This window comes from Panthera onca, chromosome E3 (genome assembly GCF_046562875.1).
Source record: "Panthera onca isolate mPanOnc1 chromosome E3, mPanOnc1 haplotype 2, whole genome shotgun sequence".
NCBI classification, from domain to species: Eukaryota; Metazoa; Chordata; class Mammalia; order Carnivora; family Felidae; genus Panthera; species Panthera onca.
In genome coordinates, this window is record NC_138354.1 from 4,581,358 (window position 1) to 4,606,156 (window position 24,799).

The window sequence follows — 24,799 nt, forward strand, 5'->3', positions numbered from 1 at the left end:
CACGGTTTTGAAGCTGGGCTCAGCAGGTGCCCCTTCACTGTGTTCCTTCACAGAGAGACCACAACTGCCCTGTCGTCCCTTGGAGGACTGACATTATTTTCTCCCCATACTCTGCTCACAAGTCCACGATTCAACTAGTTCACCAATTTTGACAGGAGTTCAGGAGTTACAGCAGTTTGATTGCTTTCACGTGACAGGGAATTTACTTTTTTGTCATGATTACCACTGTGGCAACTGAGGGGGCAGGGGGTTACCTACTAGTTGAATTTCTTCATGGCCTCTGTAGCATTTAATTTGGGGAATACTGTAACACTGTTGTGCAATGGGTCACACGTTTGCCCTCACATTAAAGGGCCTACCGGGGTGGACAACAAAACTGGGCATGATTTGGGACGGAGTAAGGGGCAGTGGCTGGAGTTTAGCCCTCAGGTGTAAGTGAGCTCGCGTTAATGTCTCTGGCATATTTAAGAGACTTTAGGGAAAAAATCTGAAAAGTTAACTGACCCCAAGCTGAGCAGCAGTAAATGTGGAGATGGTGCGGGGCGGGGGGGGGGGGGGGGGCAACCCCCTGATGAAAGAGGCAGGCTCTGGCTGGCATGGGAGGGGGGTCACGGCCTTGCCTGACCACATGCCCAGTGGCTAAGCCCGACAGACTGGAGAGAACCGGCAGCTCCATGGGGGACCGCACCACCGAAACCCAACTTTCTGATGACTGCACGTTACGCAAGGCGTTCATCTGTTTACACCTGCAAGCTTTGCCTGGTAGGTTAAATGGGAAATGAAATCACGTGCACATAGTCTGCTCCATCCAATGTCATGACTCATCCCCTCTGTGCCACTGAGCTCAACCAGCCCTCTTCCCTCCCCACACCAAGTCCTCATCCTTTTTATGATGCAAAATTGGGCTGTTTCTTTCACATGCACTCATTTGTGCTGTTAACAACAGAGTATCTGTAAAAAAAAAAAATTTTTTTTTTTAACATTCATCTTTGAGAGACAAAGAGAGACAGAGCGTGAGTGGGAGAGGGGTAGAGAGAGAGAGGGAGACACAGAATCCGAAGCAGGCTCCAGGCTCTGAGCTGCCAGCACAGAGCCCGACCCGGGGCTCGAACTCAGAATGCGAGATCATGACCTGAGCTGAAGTCGGACGCTTACCCGACAGCCACCCAGGCGCCCCAACAATGGAGTATCTTACATTTGCTGAAAGGAAACCTTCTAAATACGATTTCCCATCGAGTCAAACTCACCGTTTTATGTATTTACCTCCAAGCAAGATCACCTCTATGACAGTAATGCAGAAGACGCATCCTGAATTCAGAACGTGAAAAACAACTTGAGAAAATAGGAAATGTTTACACACATTAGTTCTTTATTGGAAGAGGCGGTTCGGACCCATTTATATATGCAAAAGGGAAGGATGACAAAATATGTAATGGCTCTGTCACCTCTTCAAATATTTTACTTAAAATATACTTTATATTAAGCTTTAAGGTCACAGTGTAGGAAATCTCTGTAGTTGCCATTAAAACTACTCTAAGGAGTCTTTCCTGCTCAAAATTATGCAGGACTTCAAGATAATATACATGCAGAAAAATACACATATCTTAAGTGCACAGAACACTCAAGATATTGAGCACCCAGATTTAGAAACAGTATTACCAGCACCAGATAAATACCATTTTCAGCCTTGCCTGAGGCTAACGGATATCCTGATTTCTAACTGCATAGAAAGTTTTTCTGTTCTTATACTTTATGTAGGTGGAGTCATACAGTATGTTTGCTCCTGTGTCTGGATTCCCTCGTTCAGCTCTGTGAAACTGAGCTATTATTGCAAGTACTTCTAGGTCACTTGTTCCTAATGTTCTAGTCTTCTGCAGTGAATTATACCACTTGGGTTCACTCATTCCACTGCACGCATGCCTTCAGAGAATTGTTTCTTGCAGTTTTATGCCAAGAATACTCTAGTATGTCCTTTGGTTGTCATAAATGCACAGATCTGCGAGGTTTGGGTTAAAAGGGTACATGCATGTTCAAAAGTGACAGCTTTCCAAAACGGTCATACCAGTTGGCAATACCTTCAGCAGGGCACGCTTCCCACGGCTCACATCCTTGCCAAAACTTGATCCTTTTTCATGCTTTTCATTTTAACCATCTCAGAGGGTGGGTGGTAGTTCCACATGGCATTTTAAATGTGCGTTTTCCTGATTACTAATAACGTAACTGTTAATGATTATCCTCTGGATATCCTCTTAACTGATGTCCCCAATCTTTTTGCCCATTTTCTATTTTTTTCTTGTTGATTTGTAAACGCTCCTTTTAAATTTTTTTAAGTTTTATTTATTTTGAGAGAATGTGGGAAGGACAAAGAGAGAGAATCTCAAGCACTCCCCGCACTATCAGCATGGTGCCCTAAGCAGGGCTCGAACTCACCAAACATGAGATCATTACCTGAGCCAAAATTGAGACAAGAATGCTCAACCAACTGAGCCACCCAGGAGTCCCCGTAAACGCTCTTTTTAAGTTACAGATCCACAGCTAGAAACTATGGCCTGCAGGCCAAATCCGGGCTGTTGCACGTGCTTTTGAACAAAGTATTATTGGGACACAGACATGTTCACAGAGGCTCCAGCCCACAAAGCCCCAAGTACTTATTATCTGGCCGCTTCCAAAAACATTCACCAACCCCTCCCGTATGCTCAAGTCTGCTGTCGTATGTTGTATATATGTTATAAGTATCTTTTCCCTCTGTTTCTTGCCTATTTGCTTTCTTAGTGGGGTCCTTTTGATAAACAGAAGTTTCAAAAAATTAATATATCCAAATTAACTGATTTTATTTTATAGTTCAGTGACTTTGGGATCTTCTTTCTAAAAAAAGTTTTTTTAATGTTTATTTTTGAGAGAGAGCACAAGTAGGAGAGGGGCAGAGAGAGAGGGGGAGACACAGAATCAGAAGCAGGCTCCAGGCTCTGAGCTGTCAGCACAGAGCCGGACGTGGGGCTCGAACTCACGAGCCGTGAGATCATGACCTGAGCCAAAGTCAGACGTTTAACCAACTGAGCCATCCAGGTATCCCCAGTGACTTTGGGATCGTAAGAAAAATTTTGCTTGCTATAAGGTTACATATAGTCTACTAAGTTTTCTTCTTAGAGCTTTATTATTTTACATTTCATATTTAGATCTGCAATCCACATTTCTATTTTCTATTAAGTTATTAAACGCAATGGCAACACATTTATTAGAAAGAACATCTCTCCTATTACACTGGATTATCATTTTCATCAAAAACCAAGTGACTGTATTATGTATAGGTGTTTCTGGAGCCTTTATTGTCCCAATGGTCAATTTGTTTATGTATGTGCCAATACCACACAATTATAATATAATCTCTATGGCTTTATGACAGGTCTTCTTTGATATCAAGCAATGTAAGTTCTTCTGTTCCATCTATTCCAGAAGATATCCTTGACTATTACTGGCCTTCTGAATTTTCATTTGAATTTGAGAATTAGTTTAATTTTGATAAAAAAAATTTACTAGGACTTTTAAGATTGCATTGAACTTATGAATTAATTTGGGGATAATTGACATCTTTTTAAGACTGTCCTGGAATCCATGAATCATATAAGTCCCTCTCAAGTTTTGTTTTGTTTTTTTTTTCCTGGATACAGTTTTTGAAAATATGGTGTTGGGTAATTTTCCCTCTAGGCACTTGAGGATTTTTGATGCTATTGTTGAGTGGTATTGCTTTTAAGTTTTTCACTTTTTATGTTCACTGCTGGTATATTAAAACATTTTTTGCATCATGACCTTGTATGCACGGACCTTGCTAAACTTACTCATGTGTTTCCTCAGAATTTTCCATGTACAGAATTACATCATCTGCAAATAAAAGTGTTAATTCTTTCTAATCCTTATGCTCTCTGATTACTTTTATTCCCTTACTCTCCTGGCTAGGTCTTTCTGCAGAATACTGAATACAATTAGTGACAGGAAATAACCTTGTCTTTTTTTTTTTTTTTTTTTTTTTTTTGAATCTTGGGAGAAAACTTCACATATTTCAGCACTAGGCATGCTGCCGTTTTGTAGTTTTAGACACTCTTCATCCAAGGAAGGAAGTTCCTCTCAAATCCATAGTTTGTGAAGCACATAAACGAATGGTGACTTTACCACCACATGACTTTTCTGCATCCTAGATTACTTCTTTCCATGTGATGTAGTCCAGGAATTAATTTTTGATTATTAAATGACCCCCTTTGTGTTCCTGGAGTAGTAAAACCCATTGATCGATGTTTTATCCTTTTGCCAACATCCGTCTATTCTGTTGGCCCAGAACTGGGTCATGTGACCACTATAAACAAGTTACTGGCGGTCCGAATAGAGTTCTCGTGACTGGTTTACACGAATCAGGATTCACACTCTATGTCATGTGAAGAAACGGCGGATACCCAAACTCTCCCAGCAAGGAATGAGGGGAGAAAGGACACTGAGTTCATCAACTAAAGCTGTCTGACAGAAACCTGCATTTGTCCCAAAATACTGGGAATAAGCAGTGCAGAGAAGAATGGCATAGTATTCAAATCAAATCAAAGTAGAGATGAAATTTCTGAATCACGTGGTATCGGCACATGGCTCGCTCAAACCCATGCAGGATGGCATGAGACTTGTGTGTATCTTACAGACTACACAGTGCAAGGCCCTCTTTCACTGACACAGACTTAACTCCAAATCATCTATGCATAGTTTATGAAAATATTACTTTAAACTTTTTTTGCTCAAACGTAGTTGAAAACGTTATAAAAACCACGGGCTTACAATTTATTGATGGGCATTCATGAAAAACCCATTTGTAAATACCTTCAAACAAATAGAAAATTATGTATTTAACTATCTGGTACTTATCAAATGTTTCACCAACAATATACAATCCCGTGTTAGTACATTTTGCCACCTTAATACTCAAATTAGAATACTGCCTTTTCCCAAATAATTCAAATCCAAGTTTGCATAGAATTACTGATAGAACACATTTTTAAAACATGATAGAAACTGCCATATATGTACTGTCCTCATTATAAACTCCTGATGATTTTATACAATGGTTTATTCAGAGCTGATAGCTTCTGGTATCTTCCCTATAAACATGTGAATTTACATCAGAAATATGGCTTTCAGTATAACAATTTCCAAGACAACAGATTTTCCCACATTCATTACTTAGACAGATCTCGCCTTGGTGTGATTCCCTGATATGTAAATACAATTTGAATTCCAAAATAAATATTAAATAGTTATCAAGTTTCACGCCTGTATAAATTATCTAGTGTCCAATGAGTTGTAGGGTCTTGCTCTGAAGGCTCTGTTTCTTCTTGCATCCTTAGGGACTCTTCTCTGTGAAAAACATTAGGTGAAGATGAATCCAGTGCCTGAAGCATTTTCCCCATTCAGAAGCACGAACTCTCAGACACCGATCTTGGACTCCTTGTTGGATCTCGATACACTCAGAGGGCTCTGACTTCACAGGAGATCCCCCACAGCCAGTACGCTCACACTCCCTCTCCTGTGAATTCTCTGATGGCTATTGAAGGCTGACCTGTGGTGGAATTTTTTCCCACACTCGTTACATTCGTAGGGCTTCTCTCCGGAATGAGTCCTGTAGTGCACGGTGAGGTAGGACTTCTGAGAAAAGACTTTTCCACATTCGTTACATTCGTAGGGCTTCTCTCCCGAATGGCTTCTATAGTGTACAGTGAGGTTCGACATCCGAGAGAAGACTTTCCCACATTTACTACATTCATAGGGCTTCTCTCCCGAGTGGATCCGATGGTGGATAGTGAGATAGGACTTCTGGGAGAAGAACTTCCCACATTCATAACACTCATAGGGCTTCTCGCCCGTGTGCACTCTTTGATGTCTAAAGAGGGAGGAGTTATGGGAGAAGGTTTTCCCACATTCGCTACAACCATAGGGTTTCTCTTCCGAATGACTTCTATAATGTATAGTGTAGTAGGACAACTCAGAGAACAATTTCCCACATATGTTACATTCATAGGATTTCTCCCCTTTCGGAAGTGACTGGTGCCCACTGAAGGCTGAACCGTCAAGGAAGATTTTCCCACATTCGTTACATTCATAGGGTTTCTCTCCTAAAGGAGCCGGAGGATGCTCGGTGAGATAGGAGAACTGAGAGAACTTTCCGCATTCACTACATTCGTGGGGTTTCTCATCTGTGTGTACCTTCCGATGTCTAATGAAGGCGGAATTTAAATTGAAGGTTTTGCCACACTCATTACATTCATAGGGTTTCTCTTCTAAATGACTTCTGTAATGGATGGTGAGGTACGACACCCGAGAGAAGAACTTGCCACACTCACTGCACTGATAGGGTTTCTCTCCTGTGTGTGTCCTCTGATGGGTAATGAGTGTAGATTTTCGGTAGTAGGATTTCCCACACTCGTTACATTTGTAAAGTTTCTCTCCAGTATGCGTTCTCTGGTGGTCACTGAGGGCAGACTTGCGGGAGAAGGATTTCCCACATTCATTACAGGGGTAGGGTCTCTCTCCTGAATGATTCCTCTGGTGCAAGGTCAGATGGGTCTTTTGGCAGAAGGTTTTCCCACATTCATTACATTCATAGGGCTTCTCGCCTGAATGAGTCCTCAGGTGTTGGGTGAGATGTAGCTTCTGACAGAAGGTTTTCCCACACTCATTGCATTTATAGGGCTTCTCCTCCAAGTGGGATCTCCGATGGACGGTGAGGGTTCCCTTTTGGCTGAAGGACTTCCCACATACATTACATTCATAAGGTTTCTCTCCCGTGTGGGCCCTCTGATGTATGATTAACTTTGACTTTTTACAGAAGGATTTCCCACACTCGCTGCACTCAAAGGGCTTCAATTCCATCTGCGATCTCTGGTAAACATTAAAATTTGACATCTGGATGAAGTCTGACCCGGAGTCATTCCATTCGTAGGGCTTCTCCCCCATATAAGCTCTCTTATGAGTAAGGAAAACAGCTTCGTTGTCTAAGGCTTCCATGCATTCACTGTATTCAAAGGGTTTCTCCAAAAGATTAACGTTCTGAAGAATACTTTCTGCGTTTTGAGAATAGCCTTCCCCATTTTGGTTACACTCATAGGGTTTGTCTCCGTGGTCCATCTTTCCGCACTCGCTACATTCACTGGGTTTCTTTCTCGCATAGCTGCCGTCACTGATGATTAATTCTGAAGTCGATTCTAAATTCTTTCCACATGAGACACAAGTGTGAGATAGGACGCTTGAAGGAACAAGGCTTGTTTCCACATTATGTGTTGTATCAAACGCATCCTCTCTCTCCTCATTTGGGGTTTTGCTGTTGGCAGAAACAGCCTGCCTTGAAATGTCATCTCCATTTTCTGGGATTCTCTCTATCAGGTCATCAACTTTCCAGACTTCTAAAAAGGAATAAAATTAAACAAACCTTGTGAATCTGAACACAACAGGTACAGAACGGGCTGACTCTGGCTGTATGGCCAATCTCTGCAATAAAATAGTCACAAGTGTACAATCGTCTGTTCCCCTTTGTTTGTCCTACAAGACAGACAGACACACACACAAATACGCACACATATGGGGATGGGGTAGACACAGGAAAGGGACAAGTGGGATAGGACTGAGAACTATAGACAAAAGGGAGAATAAATTCACACCGAATAAAGTACCTTTATTACTTCACAAACTATGTTCAAAACTTTGGTAGAAAAGGTGAAATAAACCTTTCACCGACATTTGATGAGCAGAGGGCAATGTCACTGAAAGAGCACTAGATTAGGGCGGACGTGGGGGGAATCTGGAGCACATCGGTCAGGCGGCAGAAGAAGAGTAACTGATGTACGAACACTCAAAGAAAATAATCAAGTATGGTCTACGTTTGGAAGCAAGAGATCACCATTTATGTTAAACTGTAACATACTGCTTCACACTTAGATTACCATGGTGACGTTCTCACTAGCCCAGACCCTTCCAAAATTTTTGCCTTTCTACTCTGTACATAAATCCAAATAATCATTCTAAAAATTTCAATCTCCTCATCTTTAGAGACAGTCCCCCACCCTGTCCCCCAGTTCCTCTCCCCTGGGAGTCTCCGACTCCCCAGCCCTGGTTCACCTTCACCTGGAAGGAGAGTTCCTTCCAGGCACATAACTGCCTGAAAGGAATGCAAGATGGACCCGATGGCAAGAGACCCGGCCGCTCAGATCGGCTCTCTGAAGTGTTCTGACGGGCTTACGTAAGCCTAACTGCACTTATTTGCACAACAGAGTGTGGCGGCTAAGAGGACAGAGATGAGGCTACCTTGATTCAAATCCACCACTACTGGCTGGGACTGGAGCAAGGTATTTAACTGTGATGCGGCTTCACACAGCTGAAATATGCCCAGACCACCGGGCTGGGAAAGGACCAACTTAGTGCATGCAAATCGCTCAGAATAGTATATGAAACAAATGCCCATCAATTTCCTTTCAACGTGCTGACCTCAATTTCCTAAAACCAGTCATGTCCCTGACGTAACACCAAATGAATCCGGAGAACAAAGAGTTTCCATACACGCAGGTTTCATTTTGTACAAAACCTTGAATGTCAGATTTCTAAAGTGGCCCCCACAGTATTAACTTTTATTTCTGCGTATCTTACAAGTTTTTGGAGCCTCTGAGCTATTATCATTAGCGGCTCTCATCCACAATCAGTGCAATGGCCGACAGTTCTGTGCTCAGAAATCTACACCATCCCTGGCCCCAAAGCCCCAAAGACCAATAGGAAAAAACAGAGAATTTATCATTCACCAGTAAGATTTTGCAATTACCTGGATTCACAAATATACTCAAAGTAGCAATTTGCTAGTCTTCCAAAAATACCTCCTGCTCCAGGAAGCCAGGCTATGCCCACTTATTCCCAACCACCAGCCTGTGCTCATGCCCTTGTTCATTCAATGTGGCTTTCAGCGCTGGCTACACTCAAAACCTATCTATGCTTCAGGGGAAGCTCTAAAATATTTATTAAATCTTGGGGCACCTGGTGGCTCAGTCAGTTTAAGTGTCTGACTTCAGCTCAGGTCGTATCTCACAGTTTGTGGGTTCAAGCCCCACGTCGGGCTCTGCATGGACAGCGTGGAGCCTGCGTGGGTTTCTCTTTCTCTCTCTCTCTCTGCCCCTCCCTCACCCATGCTTTCTCTCTCTCTCTCAAAATAAATAGTAAGTATAAAGTTGAACAAAGATCAAAATGGCTGCAGTAATGCTTCCATGAAGCTCAATTTTTTTTTTTTTTTTTTTTAGATTTTATTTTTAAGTGATCTCTATACCCAGTGTGGGGCTCAAACCCACAACCCTGAGATCAAGAGTTGTGTGCTCCTCTGACTGAGCCAGCCAGGTGCCCTGAAGCTTGATTTTAATTTTTTTTTAAATTTTATTTTTTAAACATTTATTTATTTTTGAGACAGAGAGAGACAGAGCATGAATGGGGGAGGGTCAGAGAGAGAGGGAGACACAGAATCCGAAACAGGCTCCAGGCCCTGAGCGGTCAGCACACAGCCCGACGCGGGGCTCGAACTCACGGACCACGAGATCATGACCTAAGCTGAAGTCGGACGCTTAACCGACTGAGCCACCCAGATGCCCCATTAATTTTTTTTTTTTAATGGTTACTTGTTTTTGAAGGAAAGACAGAGAGTGAGCAGGGGAGGAGCAGAGAGAGAGAGGGGGAGACAGAATCCGAAGGAGGCTCCAGGCTCTGAGCTGTCAGCACAGAGCCTGATGTGGGACTTGAACTCACAAACCGTGAGATCACGACCTGAGCCGAAGTCAGATGCTCAACCAACTGAGCCACCCCCCGAAGCTCAATTTTAAAGTAACCTTCTTCCTGTCTTCCTCTCCTTTCTTCTCAGCCCATTCAGGAACCCGTCACCCCCCCGAAGACTAGCAATGCTGGCGGCATGTACAGTTCTGTCGAGACCCGCTAGATCCTGTATTTCCCTATAAAACCGCCAGTGCCCTGCTCCTGGCGGGCTTGGAGTTTTGAAGGCCACAGCGTGCTGCAGCCTCCTTTGGCCGGCAAAGCGACGCAACTACTGTTCCTCTTTACCCCGAACTCTGTGTCTTTGTTGTATTTTGGCTGCAAAGCACAGAGGTCCGTTTTCAACAATTTAGGGCCTGCATTCAGCACCACCAAACAGAGCACAGGTGCACCCTCGGCGGAGCAGCTCAGGGAGGGGACAGGTTTTGGTGGCTGAGTGCACAGAGGAGGGAGTGAAATGGGCAGAAAACCAGCCCAAGGCATTTCGTAGCAAGGAAGGAAAAACAGAAAGAATGAACGTGAGAGTCTCAAGCTAATTTTTCTCCTAGACTTCTGAACGCCAGAAAACAAAGGAATTCTGTGCTACTGGGGGGAGGCTAAGTTACTAGGGGGGAGACGGAGGTAGGAGGAAGGCACCGGATCCTTAGCACAGGCTCACGCGGAGGTTCCCCACAAGTGCAAATCAAATGCAAAAGGAAAGCAGCCTGCACGGGCGCCTGGGCTCAGAGCTGCCTTCAGTGACTCCCAGGGGTCTGGGGCCACCATGTTTAAAACCGTAACATGCTCCTGACGTACCTGGACGACTCCGACACGGCAGGTCACCTTCCACTACCCACGGCTCCTCTCCCTGCTCCAGCTTGAGGATCACTTTCGGTTTGGTGCTGTCGTACCCTGTGAGTGAGGAATGGAGGCAGGCTGGGACCGGCTGCACACCTTTCAGGTCTCTGAGTCCAAGATGCTGCCTCGGAGGCTGCCTGATCGAGTGCCCGGTTTTGCACCTTAGCAAAATCCAGACGTTTCGATGGAGGATTAAACAGACAAACAGCCTCCCGGGAGCCCAAAGAGAGTTAAATGGTCCTATCATTTATTTCTTCAAACTTGAGGGAAGAAAATCACTAAATTGGCAGGCCCCCCGCCCCGCCCCCCAAAGCAGCAACCGGACAGCAGGCTCTCCTCACCCACGGAGACAAGGTGGCTGTAGTTCTCCAGCATCACGTCCCGGTAGGTGGTCTTCTCCTCCGGCTCCAGCTGCTGCCACTCCTCCTGGGTGAAGTCCACGGCCACGTCCCTGAATGACACTGGTCCCTGTAATGGCACGGTGATCGAAACTGGTAACACGGAGGAGATGTGTGGGCACAGGAGCTGACCAAGTTCGCCAGTAAAATGAACTATGAACACTGAAAATCTGACTTTATGTCACGGATTGTACAATAAAACAAACCATACTGGAAATATACTGTCTTTGGGTCCTTTTCATTAAGTGTTTATTTATTTTTGAGAGTGAGAGAGAGAGAGGGAGAGAGAGAGAGAGAGAGAGAGAGAGAGAGAGAGAGAACAAGCGGGGGAGGGACAGAGAAGGAGACACAGAACCCGAAGCAGCGTTCAGGCTCCGAGCTGTCAGCACAGAGCCTAACTTGGGGCTTGAATCCACGGACCGTGAGATCATGACCTGAGCCTAAGTCAGACGCTTAGCCAACTGAGCCACCTAGGTGCCCCTGTCTTTGGTTCCTTTAACTGCCCCCCTAAAAACCAAACCCCCAAACCAGAAAACCAACGGAGTTCCCATTCTGCCAGTGGGCTGAGTTTTGGGGGACGTGAGGTGAGTAAAGCTCCTGCCAGGGCAACACCACACAAATGGACAAGCATCGGATTCCCTGGCCTTCTCTCCGGCCACCTTTCCTAGCGGGGCCTCCGGCCCCCTCTTCACAGGGTGCGCATAGGGCCCGTCCACGGTCTCCTCCTTCCTGCCTGACGCACCTCCTGCTTCAGCTCTTTCATCTTGGACTTTGACCCTCACGGGGGCTACCTGGGGCCACCCGTGTGGCTAAGTGTTCTACTTCCTCCCTGTGTTGGTCCAAACAGCGCATCTCAAATACCCCTCTCTTGCAGCGACACGGTTGGTTGTGCTGACGAACGCCCGAGACGTCAAGGTGAGGTCTATCGCAGGGAGAGTGCCTTAACAAACTTTGAATGTTGGGGCACCTGGGTGGCTCAGTCGGTTAAGCGGCCGACTTCCGCTCAGGTCATGATCTCGTGGTCCGTGAGTTCGAGCCCCACGTGGGGCTCTGTGCTGACAGCTCAGAGCCTGGAGCCTGCTTCGGATTCTGTATCTCCCTCTCTCTCTCTGCCCCTCCCCCGTTCATGCTCTGTCTCTCTGTCTCAAAAATAAATAAATGTTTAAAAAAAAATTAAAACAACAACAACAACAAACTTTGAATGTTATGCTGCCAGGCTTGGCGTCACAGGGGTGGTGGGGTACTGCACGGGGTTCAGGGGGAAAGATGCAGACGTGAAAAAGGACCAATGCCTGAAAACAGACAGCATCAGTACTGAACAGGTTGGCAGGGAAGAACAGGGCAAAGAGACCAAGACCCTTCTCCAGGACTACTTTTCCTTTTTTAACGTTCATTTATTTATTTTGAGAGAAAACGCAAGCAGGGGAGGCACACAGAGAGAGGGAGAGAGAGAGAATTCCAAGCAGGCTCCACACAGCACAAGGCCCGACATGGGGCTCGAACTCACGAGCCGTGAGGTCATGAACTGAGCCAAGATCAAAAGTCAGACACTTAACTGACTGAGCCACTCGGGTGCCCCAAGGACAGCTTTCTGACGATAAGAGTTGATTCCAATTCAGGAGAGGACGCCGAAGGTACACAGTCACTTTCCAGCCTCGAAAAGAAAACGAAATCCTCTCAAAGTCCAGTTCAAAGCAATATAAAAACAGAGACTGTTACCTAGAGCAGGCGTCTCTGAGGAGACTCCGGAGATGTGGGGTCGAGAAGAGGAGAACTGAGAGCTGCGGAACACAGAGCTGCACGCAGGGCACACGCTGGGCACCGCAAGAGAGGAGGGCGGACTCTGATGGAGCCCTGGAGCATCCCCAGGCCCATCGGGGGGGCCCGGGGTTCCCTGTCGGCAGCGGAAGTGAAGGGAAATTAACCACAGCCCTACCTGAGCAGCCTGGGTGGCTCCCGGTTTTCAGCGCACGCAGCAGCCAGATGAGGGTCGGATGGTAAGAACGCTCTGGCCGCGGGCACTGCGGCCACACACACTTCAGAGCCTCTGTAATTAGGGTGGCCACACGCTCACCGTCCAAACCAAAAACTTCCGTGTGGGGTAAATGTTAAACCAGAAGGAATACAGGTGCAACAAGACGGTCTCGGGCAAACCAGGACATACGTGAGCTCCATCCGTGTTGGACACGGATGATTTTCCTGAGGGCAGTGTCTGTCAGCACAGAGCCTGATGCAGGGAAGGCGCGGCCTGGAGCCTGCTTCTGATTCTGTGTTTCTCTCTTTCTCTGCCTCTCTCTCTCTCTCTCTCTCTCTCTCAAAAATGAATAAACATTAAAAAGAAAATTCTTTTCTAAATAGCATTCCCAGGGGCGCCTGGGTGGCTCAGTTGGTTGGCTAAGTATCCAACTCTTGATCTTGGCTCGGGTCATGATGTCATAGTTCGTGAATTCAAGCCCCATGTCGGGCTCTGAGCTGACAGTGTGGAGCCTGCTTGGGATTCTCTCTCTGCCCCTCCAACTCTCTCTCTCAAAATTAACTAAACAAATAGAATTACCATAGGATCCAGCAATTCTTTTGAGTGTACGCTTGTTAAGAACTGAAAGCAGGGCCTTCAAAGAGCTACTTTTATGTTCACAGCAGCATTACGTACCGTCGCTAAAACACACAAGTAACCCAAGCGTCCACCGACAGGCGAAGAGATAAGCAAGATGTGGTCCATATATACAACGGAGTCATCCTCAGCCTTAAAAAGAAAGGAAATCCTGGCACCTGCTCCAACATGGACGAACTCTGAGGACACTATGCTCGTTGAAAATAAACCAGTTACAAAACGACGAACAGTGTGCGAATCTACTTAAATGAGCAATCACACTCAGAGACAGAAAGGAGAATGGCTGAAGGGGCTGGGAGAGAAGGGGAGTTATTATCTGATGCGGAACAGAGTTTCAGTTTTGCAAGATGAGAAGTATTCTTGAGATGGTTGATGGTGATGGTTGCCTAACAATGTGAATGTACTTAATGCCAACCAACTGGGTATCTTAAAATGGTTAAAACAGTGAATGAATTTCATGTCGTGTGGAATTTACCACAATAAAAACACTGGAAGAAAAAAATGAAGTGATATCTACCTAAAACACGTATCGCTAATCCACTAACTTCTAGAGCTCCGCAGACTTCCCCTCCACAAGGGAAAGCGCAAAATGGGGTCATTAGGTGAATATATTCACGTTAGCTATTAGGAATTTTTCTCTCAAAAATTGAAATTAAAAAAATCAAGAATTCTCACCAATTGAGGAAAAGCGAGTAAGTAAAAGCTAAGCATCAAGGTGAGCTGGTCAGCAATAATGGAATCAATTTCATAAAGGAAACGACTTACAATTTTTCCACTGATTTATATTTTTTAACAAATTAAGCAGGATATTGCTTCCATAACATGAGAACATTCTCCTAAAAACAGCCATCACAAAATGCTTAGAGATTAAAGACCAAATTGTTGAATTTTTTTAAATCCCCAAGGAACAGGCTTAAATAACAAATGGGACACAAAATAAATAATCTAGGAAATCTCTCAGATAACTAGAAATTGAAATGATGAGATAAAGCTTGCGATATGAAAGCCAAATCTGACAGATTTGACATTTTCACAACGAACGAGAAAAAAAAAAAAAAAAAAAAACTGAAAACGATACCTGAGCTGAAGAATCAAGTAAGCCTTCGCATCAAAAGGGGCCATCCAATTCGCAAACAGGACTACTGGGAGGAAAATACAGATCTAGAAATTTCCTGACAAAATACCCAAAGCGGAAAAATTAAGGAAAAAAAATCCTAAAAAGTTACAAGGGTGGAAAAAATACCCTTAGGTACCCCTGGGAACTGCCATTCTACTTCTCACCTGAGAAAAACCCACAGAGAACTGCCCACTGCTTGCGAAGGAAAAAGGATTTCGAACCCAGAACCATATATGAAGCCAAGCTATCACTGAGGCGTGCAGACATTATAAAGGTATTTGCAGCGAAGCAGGACAACTGATTTATCAAAGGGAACACTTTCCTTCAAACACTCGAGATACCCTTCCACCCCAGCCCGAACAGGGGGTACAGAAGCCCCAGCGGAGGAGGGAAGAAGGTTTCCAGAGTTGCTGCCAGGAGTAGTTCAGGTGACCGCGAACACTGAACTCGTATTTCAGAAGAGAAGCGCTCAGCAAATGTGCCCCACGGCCCTGCTACTTACAAAGTCTTCATCAACAAGGGGTTTATATCACTTACAAAGTGTGCATCAACAAGGGTTCAAACCACACTGATCCGGATGCCACGGCTGAGACTGCCCAAGACTGCAGAGTTGAGCTGACTGGCCACCCAGAGCAGGGCGTCCCCAGCTGGTCCAGGCCGAGGGAGCCTGTGAACTGCCATGGAGAGTAAGAACCTTCTGGGTCCTCAGTCCACACGGCAAGGAGTACCAGGATCAGAAGACCGATCGATCAATAAATAGGATAGATAAAATTACACGGTATCTCTTACATCAACACAAACATCCACAACGAAACATCAGCAAACAGAATCCAACACCAGACTGAAACGGTAACATATAATATCTAAGCGGCACTTACTCCAAAAATACAGACCTGTTTAATCTTTGAAAAGCCACTGACATAACATGCCATTATAATACAGCTAAGAAAAGACTGATCTCCACAAAGATGCTGCAAACACCTGACAATATCTGAACTACATACGTGATTAAAAAATTCCTCACGAAAACAGAAATGGATACTTCACTAGCACGGACTTGCATACACGCACACACTCTTGTACCCTGATACGCAAAGTACGTGTGATGCGTGCATACATGTACCCATCTCAATCACACACAAGCACATGTATGCTTTTTAAGTTTACACAGATGAGGACACGCACGCACATGTGTATTTATGGAGACTTCTCAGTTCTAAAATCGGGGTTTTACTTAATGGACAAACACTAGACTCATTCTCAGTGAGATCGGGAACGGGGCAAAGTGCTACCTCCGATTGGAGAAAAACAATCAGAGGCATAACAATCAACAGAGAAAAAGTGAAACTATTATTCGCAGGTGATACACTACACCTAGAAAACTCAGAGAGTCAAAAACAAAACCAACTCAATGAAAGGATTGTGTTAGATGACAGGATACAAAATCAACACACAGAAAGCAACAGCCCTCAGGGTGCCTGGCTGGCTCGATGGGAGGAGCTGGCGACTCTTGATCTTGGGGTTGTGAGTTTGAGCCCCAGGCTGGGTGTAAGGATTACTTAAATAAACTTAAAAAAGAAAAAAAAAGAAAGAGAAAAGAAAATCTCAAAAAACCAAAACAAAGCCAAAAACCCTCGTTACGTAAAAAGAAGCGTACAGTTTACAGAGCAACAGAAAAGATAAAACTGTTAATAAGAAATGTATAGTGTTATGCTAAGTGAAATAAGTCATACAGAGAAAGACAGATACCATATGGTTTCACTCTTATGTGGATCCTGAGAAACTTAACAGAAGACCATGGGGGAAAAAAAAAGTTAGAGAGGGAGGGAGGTGAACTATAAGAGATTCTTAAAAACTGAGAATAAACTGAAGGTTGGCGGGGGGTGGGGGAAAGGGGAAAGTGGGTGATGGGCATGGAGGAGGGCACCTGTTGGGATGAGCGCTGGGTGTTGTATGGAAACCAATTTGACAATAAATTTCATGTATTAAAAAAAAAATGTGTAAAATCTATAGTAGGAAAACTTTAAAAACAGTCCCGAAGGACACAGAGGTACACTTGAACAAATGGCATGACGCTTTGTTCCTGCACAGGTCAACTCAGTAACACAAAGATGCAAGTTACCCCCAATTACTTTACAGATGTGTGATCCCAACAAAAAGATCAAAAAACTTTTTTCGTGTGGGGCCTGGGTGGCTCGGTCGGTTGAGTGTCTAACTTCTACTGAGGTCATGATCTTGCGGCTCGTGTTTTCGAGCCCTGAATTGGGCTCTATGCTGTCAGCACAGAGCCCACTTCTGATCCTCTGTCTGCCTCACTCTGAACTTCCCCAACTTGCACTCTCTCAAAAATAAACAAACATTTAAAAAAAAAAAAAAAAAAAAGCTTTTGCCTGGAACTAGGCAAGCTGGCACTAAAGTTCATATGAGGGGAAGAAATCAAGAACAATTAGAAAAATCTCCAAAGAAAGCAGCAGTTTAGGGGGCCTAACCCTACCAGTTTTAAAACACAACCTTCATGGGGCGCCTGGCTGGCTCAGTCAGAAGAGCATGAGACTCTTGATCTTGGGGTTGTGAGTCCAAGCCCCACATTACTTAAATAAATATTAAAAAAAAAAAAAAAAAAGACCCCAACCTTTATGAATGAAATGGTTTGGTTCAGCACGAGAATGGAGACGTGTCTGTGACGTAGAGCACCAAGTCTAAAAACAGACTTTACAATAATCCACGGAACTGACTGCAATAAACAGTGTTGGAGTAACGGTAGTCATTTGGGCATGGACAAAACAGCATCCGTATCTTACACCATAAAAGAAAAAAGTCCAACTGATCAGTGATCTAAATGTAAAATATTCAGCAACACAGAAAACAAACAAACACAAACTATGGGTGAATTTCCCCATAACCAGTGCGGGGAAAGGTTTCTAACTATGACTCAAGATATTGGGACTGCTTTCAGCCAAGATGAAGAAGGACTGGATTTACCCTCCCTCCTGAAAGGACACCAAAAAACAGAATATACAAAGCTGTGGTCTCCAAGACGCTGATCTTGAAGCAACGATCATGGACAGTAATCAGAGACAGGAAATAAACAAGGTGAGGCCTGTGGTTACTGCCTTGAGAGTTTCCAGCCCTGCAGCAGGGAGGGAGAACCCAAACAGAGGTGAGGACGGTTGACACACTGGGGAAACAGGTAGGAAAGTATAGCCCGTACAGAAAATCATCAATCAACCAAAGTGGGCCCAGAGCAGACACGGATGTTATAAGCGCCAGAGCACAACACAACAGTTTATAACGGGATTCCTTATGTTCAAAATATCTGAGTGGGAACAGGGAGGATATAAACAAAAACTCAGACTGAACTTCTGCACATAAAAGCTACAGTGTCTGAGATGAAAAGTACAGCGGACTAGATGAACACACTGCCGGAAAAAAAGATCAGCCAACTCAAAGCACAGCAACAGAAGCTTATATAAGATGAAGCACCCAGAGAGAACAGAGTTTGAAGAGAATGAAGAGTGTGAGTGAGCTGTGGGACAACTTCAAGTGGCGGAACATACAGGTAAGAGGAATCCATGCAGGGCGGATGGACGGGGAGACGGGGGGCATAGCTGAAGAAATATGATCAAAAATTTCTCACAGTTGCCGAAAATCATGAACACACAGATCCAAGAAGTTCAAGGAGATCCCCAAGCACAGAGACACGAAGAAAACAATACCAAGACCTCTCACAATCAAACTGCTCAAAACCAGAAACAAAGAGAAAAGTTTAGGGGTGCCTGGGTGACTCAGTCAGTCAAGCGTCTGACTCTTGATCTCAGCTCAGGTCATGATCTCCCAGTTCGTGAGTTCGAGCCCCGCCTCGGGCTCTGTGCTGACAGTGTAGAGCCTGCTTGGGATCCTGTTTCTGCCTCTCTCTCTGCCCCTTCCACCCCCTTCTCTGAAAATAAGTAAATAAAACTTAAAAACTTAAACGCAGCAAGAGGAAGAAAAATAAAAACCAGGTTATATAAAGAGAAGGAAGGTGAGGAGGACATCATATTTCTCTTGGAAACAACGTAAGCCAGAAGACAGCAGAGGAACCGGTTTGAAGCACAGGAGAAAAACCAGCATAGCTCCCTTGACATAAAAGCCAACGCAAAAATAAAGGCGTTTTCAGACATACAAGGCCTGAAGGAATTCATCATCAACTAGAAGAAGAGGTGACGGAAGTCCTTCAGGCAGAAGGAAAATGACAGAAAATAAGAATCTGGATTTTTTCAGAAAAAATAGTAACTATGTTATTCTCCCTTATTCTTTAAAAGATAGCTGTTTACATAACAATCACAATGTACTGCGGGGTTGATCCTGCCTGTAAAAGCAAAATGCAACAACAGTTTAAGGACCCAGAAGGGACAAATGGAAGGGACCATAAGCTTCCTGCATGCTAAGCAAAAGAGAACATCACTTCAAGAGAAATTGTGATGAATTAAAGCTGCATACTACAAACCCTAAAGCACCCACTGAAATAAAAACCGTGCTATAGCTAACAACCCCACAAAGGATGTGAAATGGAATCATAAAAAAAATTCAATTAGTCGAAAGGAAGGGAGACAAGGAAGAAAGAGGAGACAAAGCTGATGGGACAACTAGAAATCAGAGACAATGGACTACAACCTAGCCAGTTATGCCAATAATTGTATTAGGTGTAAATGGCCGAAGCAGCCCAATTAATAGAAACTGTCAGACTGGATTAAAAAAAAAAAAAAAAAAAAAAGCAAGACCCCACTATGTGCTGTCTACAGGAAATGCACTTATTAAAAAAATGTTTATTTATTTATTTTGAGAGAGGGAGTATGTGTGCATGAGCGGTGGAGGGACAGAGAGAGAGAGAGAGGGGGAGAAAATCCCAAGCAGGTTCCACAATGTCATCACAGAGCCAGACAGGGGGCTCGAATTCAGAAACTGCAAGATCACGACCTGAGCCAAAATCAAGAGCAGACGCTTAACTGGAAATAAAAAATTGCTATAAAGGAAATTACTGGGAAAACTTGTTAAATCAGAAGGTGAACTATAGATTCGATAAAAATATTATATCAAAGTTACATTTCCTGAATTCAGTATCTTTGATCTCAGGAGGTACAATCTGAAAAGGGACATGACAGATGACATCCGCTCTCAAACGGTTCAGAAAAAAAATACATATATACACAGAGATAATAAAGCAAATGTGGGAACATGTCAAAATCTGGACTCTCTGGGCAAAAGGAACACGGGAGTTCTTTGTACGATCCTTGCAAGTGTTGTGCAATTTGAAGTTTTTTCAAAATAAAATGCTGAATAAAAACAAAAGCTATCAAATATATAGGGGATGTTTCAAAAGACTCAGAAACCAATCTGAAGAGATTCCTCTGGTCAAAGACAGATCCAACTAGACACCAAATAGAGTGACAACTTCAGTGTACTGAAAAACTTAAAACGCGTCTAAACCCGTGAGCTAATGATAACAAAACGAAACACGCAAACAAAATTCCTGTTGCACAGGAGCCTACTCAATATTGTGGAAATTATCTTTTCTGTGTGAACCACAGAACGATTTGACAGATGCTTTCCTTTAGAAAAGTATTCTAGCTAGTAAATGAAGAAGAAATGGTAAAGCGGCATGTATCACCTTGTCTCCCCTGAAGAATTGGCAATGAACATCAGCCAATGGGAGGTTAACATCACACACAAAAAAGACAGGCTTAGAACACGGCCTCCAGGAGAAAGTAGACAAGGGTCATGAGGAACAAAGTCTTGCCAAAGGAACTGAACGTAAGTGGGTAAACTTCCCAAGCTAACTACCAATTTTACAAGACTTACTGGGAATTAAAAAAAAAGAAAAAAAGTGTGAAAGTTAAAATGACAGCAATGTGATACAGACCATGGGAAACTAAGGATAAACCCGATTTCTTCAAAACATAAATTACAAAGTAACACAAGAGACACACAGGGGGAGCTACTATTGAAAGATTTAAAAGACAGGGCGCCTGGGTGGCTCTGTCAGTTGAACGTCTGACTCCTGGTCTTGGCTCAGGTCACCATCTCGATCGTGGGATCTCGTGAAATCGAGTCCCACGTGGGGCTCTACAATTGACAGCATGGAGCCTGCTTGGGATTCTCTCTCTCCCCCCACCCCTCTCTCTGACCCTTCCCCACTCGAGATCTCTCTCTTTCTCTCTCTCTCAAAAAAAAATGGATAAACATGAAAAAAAAAAATTTAGGGGCACCTGGTGGCTCAGTCAGTTAAGCATCCGACTTCGGCTCAGGCCATGATCTCACAGTTCATGAGCCTGAGCCCCATGTTGGGCTCTGCTGACAGCTCAGAGGATTCTGAGGCATTGACACAGAGGATTCTGTGTCTCCCTCTCTCTGCCCCTCCCCGCTCACACTCGTGTCTCTCTCCCTGTCAAAAATAAATACACATTTAAAAAAAAATTTAAAAGACTTATCGGCCAGCCACAACATGTGGACTCTTACACGTATCCTGATTGAAAAGAACAAACCCAAAACATTCAGAAAACTGTGAACCTCTGAACACCAGATATTACATATTAAAAAAGAGAGATAATGTGGGCTATCTCCACCCCCTCTTTCAAAGACTCCTCATCAGCTCAAGGTATTTACAGAAATACTTCAAGTGACTTGTTTTAGAGGCCAAGAACCAAGAGACACCAGGAGAAAGTATCCGTTTGTAAGTAACAGGTCAACAGCAAACACATCGTGATGTGAGGTAAGGGCTGGAAAACGCCCAACGGATTTGACTGTAATGAGGTCAATGGTAATCTTTACCACCACATTCAGGAGAGCGGTGAGGACAAAACCCAAACGCTGAGGATTGAAACAGAAACAGACGTGAGGACATATTTACTAGAGAATACCTTCCTGTACCATTTACGGCACAACCCGAATAAACAGTAACAGAAGCATCTGAAGGATGAACAGGCCATTTCCTCAGGACTTCGCTTTTACCCCTGGATTAAACAGTAGCAGGGAAAATATGTCTGGCTGGATCACAGCATTTTGGTGCATGTCATTTCTCCCTGGGCAGGCCCTCAGCTCAGATAAGCTACAAGTATAAGCCACGTGTTGCAATGACATTAAAGGTTGTTACCGGGAAAGCTATCCCTGGTTATTTCAATTTTAACAAGAAAATTTTTTTCAAGTCTTGGGAAATCTTTAAAACCCACAAGTAACAAACTGGGTTCTTCTTACAGTCAATACAAATCACGTAATGGGCAGTACTCTTCCTTTTCTGTAACTGTCAGGAACATCAGTTACATTTGTAGCTATAGGGGCATGAGGACGGTCCAGTCAGTTAAGCCTCTTCTGCTCAGGTCATCATCTTCCCGATCTCGCCGTTCGTGGGTTCGAGCGCCATGTCGGGCTCTATGCTGACAACATGGAGCCTGGGGCCTATTTTGGATTCTCTCTCTCCTTCTCTCTCTGCCCTTCCCCTGCTCAAGCTCTGTCTCTCTGTCTCTCAAAAGTAAACATTAAAAAAAAAATTAAAAAAAATAATTTGTAGCTCTACCCCCACAGCCCTGAAGTAGCCCACCATCTACACTCATAAACTCAACAAGGACTCTGGGTGCCGATCCAAATCCTAACAATTTTATTTTACACGATGATGTCTTTTATTTATTTCTACATTCCCACTGTAAAATCTGGAACCATATAAACCTCCTAAAATGCATTAAAAAAACAAGTAAGAGAACATATACAGACATAGGAAAGCTCACCTGGGACTCATTCATTTTCTACTGCTCTTGGAAATGCGTACAGACTGTTAACAGTGGACCTAGGGAAGGAGAAAGAAATAACAGAAGTCATGGGTAATCTGGCCTGCCCAGGCAGGAACATCCTGCGTAGTAACTGCCAAAGAAAAGCTCGTAAAATGACACCCTGTGAACACTTACAAGGAGCTAAAGACGTGATAAAGGTGAAACACAAAGCATACCTGTTACTCCCACATATCAGGAGATGTTTGGTTTTAAGTTTTTTAATGTTTGTTTATTTTTCAGAGACAGAGCGTGAGCAGGGGAGGGGCAGAGAGAGAGGGAAACACAGAATCCAAAGCAGGCTCCAGGCTCCGAGCTGTCAGCACAGACCCTGATGCAGGGCTGGAATCACAGACCATGAGATCAAGATCTGAGTTGAAGTTGGACCCTTAACCAATGGAGCCACCCAGGCACCCCACAGGAGATGTTCAGATGGGTTACCCTCGTTGGTTAATATAAATATTCACTCCTTTTTCAAATAGTTTGCCTTCATTAATGTTGCCAAAAAAAAAAAAAAAAACTCCCCTTACACCGTTTACAAATTTTCTTACTGTGTCTTCAAACTGTTTAAAATCAAAGTATCCAGAGGGACAGAGATTAGCTCTCCAAAACGGGACAGATGGGCATGATCAAGGCATGATTTTGTTTTTAAATTATCTAACTTAACTAGGTTATCACTGCACGTAAGAAGAAAACTTTAACAGAGTGGAAGCACATTGGCGCAGGAGTTGAGTCGCATCCACAATCCCACCCATAGACTCGGTCACCCTGCAAGAGCCACCTCCCTTCTCAGGCCCAACCTCCTCCTCTGTCACCCCAGCGGCCGCGGCGGCAGCAGCAGCAAACCCTCGCAGGCTTGTCCTGCACTACACTGGCGGATGCCACAGGGCAGAGCCCAGCGCGGTCGGCACACACTTAGAGCACACAGCACAGGTGCTCAGGGACGCTTAGAGACCCGCTTGGAAGCCGGAGAGGGCGGCACGGGGAGCAAGGGGTATCGGGACTGGAGAACGGAGCGGACACAGAACGTCCGCAGCCCACGCGGGGACCCCCTGCGCTCCCAGGAAACCTGGGCCCCGCGAGTCCCGGGGAGAGCCCATCCCTCCCTGGCCGCCGCTCGCGCCCTCGGTTTGCGGCGCGGCCCACAAGATGCACAACCGCCTGGAGACCCGAAAGCCCACGACCTACCTCGTCGGGACCTGCCGAGCTGCCCCGAGGCTCCCGAGGGCTCCGGAGCTGGCGCGGCGCCTCCCGGGGCCGCCGTTCCCGAGGAGCCGGATCTGGGCCTCCGGGACAAGTTCACTTCGGGCCGACGACCGTCCCGGGGCCCGAATCGGCCGCCTGGGACCTCGCCGTCCCGCGAGCCTCGGCCGAACCGCCGCGGGTGCAAACGGGCCGGGCCCGGGCCCCGCCGCCCTGCGCCGCCGGTGCCGCCGCCCGGCCCCTCCGGCCCAGCCCGCGGGCTCCGGGGCTCGCGCTTGGGGGGTCTCCGCTCGAGACTCCGCCGGGCCCCCACAGCTCTGCGCCCGCTGGGTGCCGGCCCGGACGGACGGCGCGCAGCCCCGCAGGCCCCGGGGTCCTTGCCCGCTTGAGGCCGAAGCCTGGGAAGCACGGCCAGCGGTGACCTGGGCACGGACAGGAAGCGAGAGCGGCGCGGCGGCACTGCGCGTGCGCGAACACGCACACAGGGCGAGTCGCACATGCGCAGGACGACGCCGGCGGTGCGCCTGACGGGAGTCCGGCTCGGGAACGGGACCAATACCCGGACTCTGTTTCCCATAAGTCTAAGCGCCCACATGTTAGGGGACGTCTCGAATGTCTCCACCCTACCTGGTGCTTAAGAGGGCGCTGTGTGGAGGGGATTGACCGCCTGGACCTGGGACCCAATTTTCCATTTGTCTTCGCTTCTGTTAGGGATTAGGGGAAGGTGTAGCCTAGAGTAGCGGGCTGTGTTTACGTCCTGGATCCCTGGTCCTTTGCTTGCCCTGAGATCTTTCGTGTTGGCACTGAGATTCCCCACGAACAGGAGGGGACAAGGAAAGGGTGTACCATGTGCACGTCACTGAAATATTAGAAGTTTCACTGAAACGCTGGGATACAATTAATACCCAGCCATGACATAAAGTAATAGTATCTATGGGCACATGGTTTTTCCAAGAGGGAGAAGGAAATAGAAGATGTAGCTTTTCCAGATTGCACAACTAATGCGTAAAGACTG

The 24,799-nt window shown here is 45.3% G+C and overlaps 1 protein-coding gene across 3 annotated transcripts; it reads right to left on the reverse strand.

Annotated features, from left to right (window-relative positions):
* Positions 1–1,346: 1,346 nt before the first annotated feature.
* Positions 1,347–24,243, reverse strand: RBAK (RB associated KRAB zinc finger). Of its 3 annotated transcripts, XR_013552856.2 has the most exons (6): positions 23,770–24,242; positions 22,543–22,601; positions 11,001–11,127; positions 10,618–10,713; positions 2,178–7,430; positions 1,347–1,783 (listed from the first exon to the last, which is right to left on the reverse strand). XR_013552856.2 is itself a non-coding variant. In XM_060649585.3 (5 exons), exons 2-5 carry the CDS (start codon positions 22,555–22,557, stop codon positions 5,515–5,517), a joined length of 2,154 nt encoding a protein of 717 aa, XP_060505568.1. In that variant the 5' UTR covers positions 22,558–22,601; positions 23,770–24,242; the 3' UTR covers positions 1,347–5,514. The 3 variants fall into 3 exon arrangements, 2 of the variants coding, with proteins under 2 accessions (XP_060505568.1, XP_078296024.1); XM_060649585.3 differs by having other exon boundaries at positions 1,347–7,430; XM_078439898.2 differs by lacking the exon at positions 22,543–22,601 and having other exon boundaries at positions 1,347–7,430; positions 23,770–24,243.
* Positions 24,244–24,799: the final 556 nt, after the last annotated feature.

What these genes read in the sequence shown, in the direction of transcription:
- RBAK (XM_060649585.3), bottom strand. An exon ending in CAGCCACCTTGTCTCCGTGG is followed by an intron (nt 10,714 to 11,000) that starts GTGAGGAGAGCC and finishes CCTCACTCACAG; the next exon opens with GGTACGACAGCACCAAACCG. An exon ending in GCCGTGTCGGAGTCGTCCAG is followed by an intron (nt 7,431 to 10,617) that starts GTACGTCAGGAG and finishes ATTCCTTTTTAG; the next exon opens with AAGTCTGGAAAGTTGATGAC.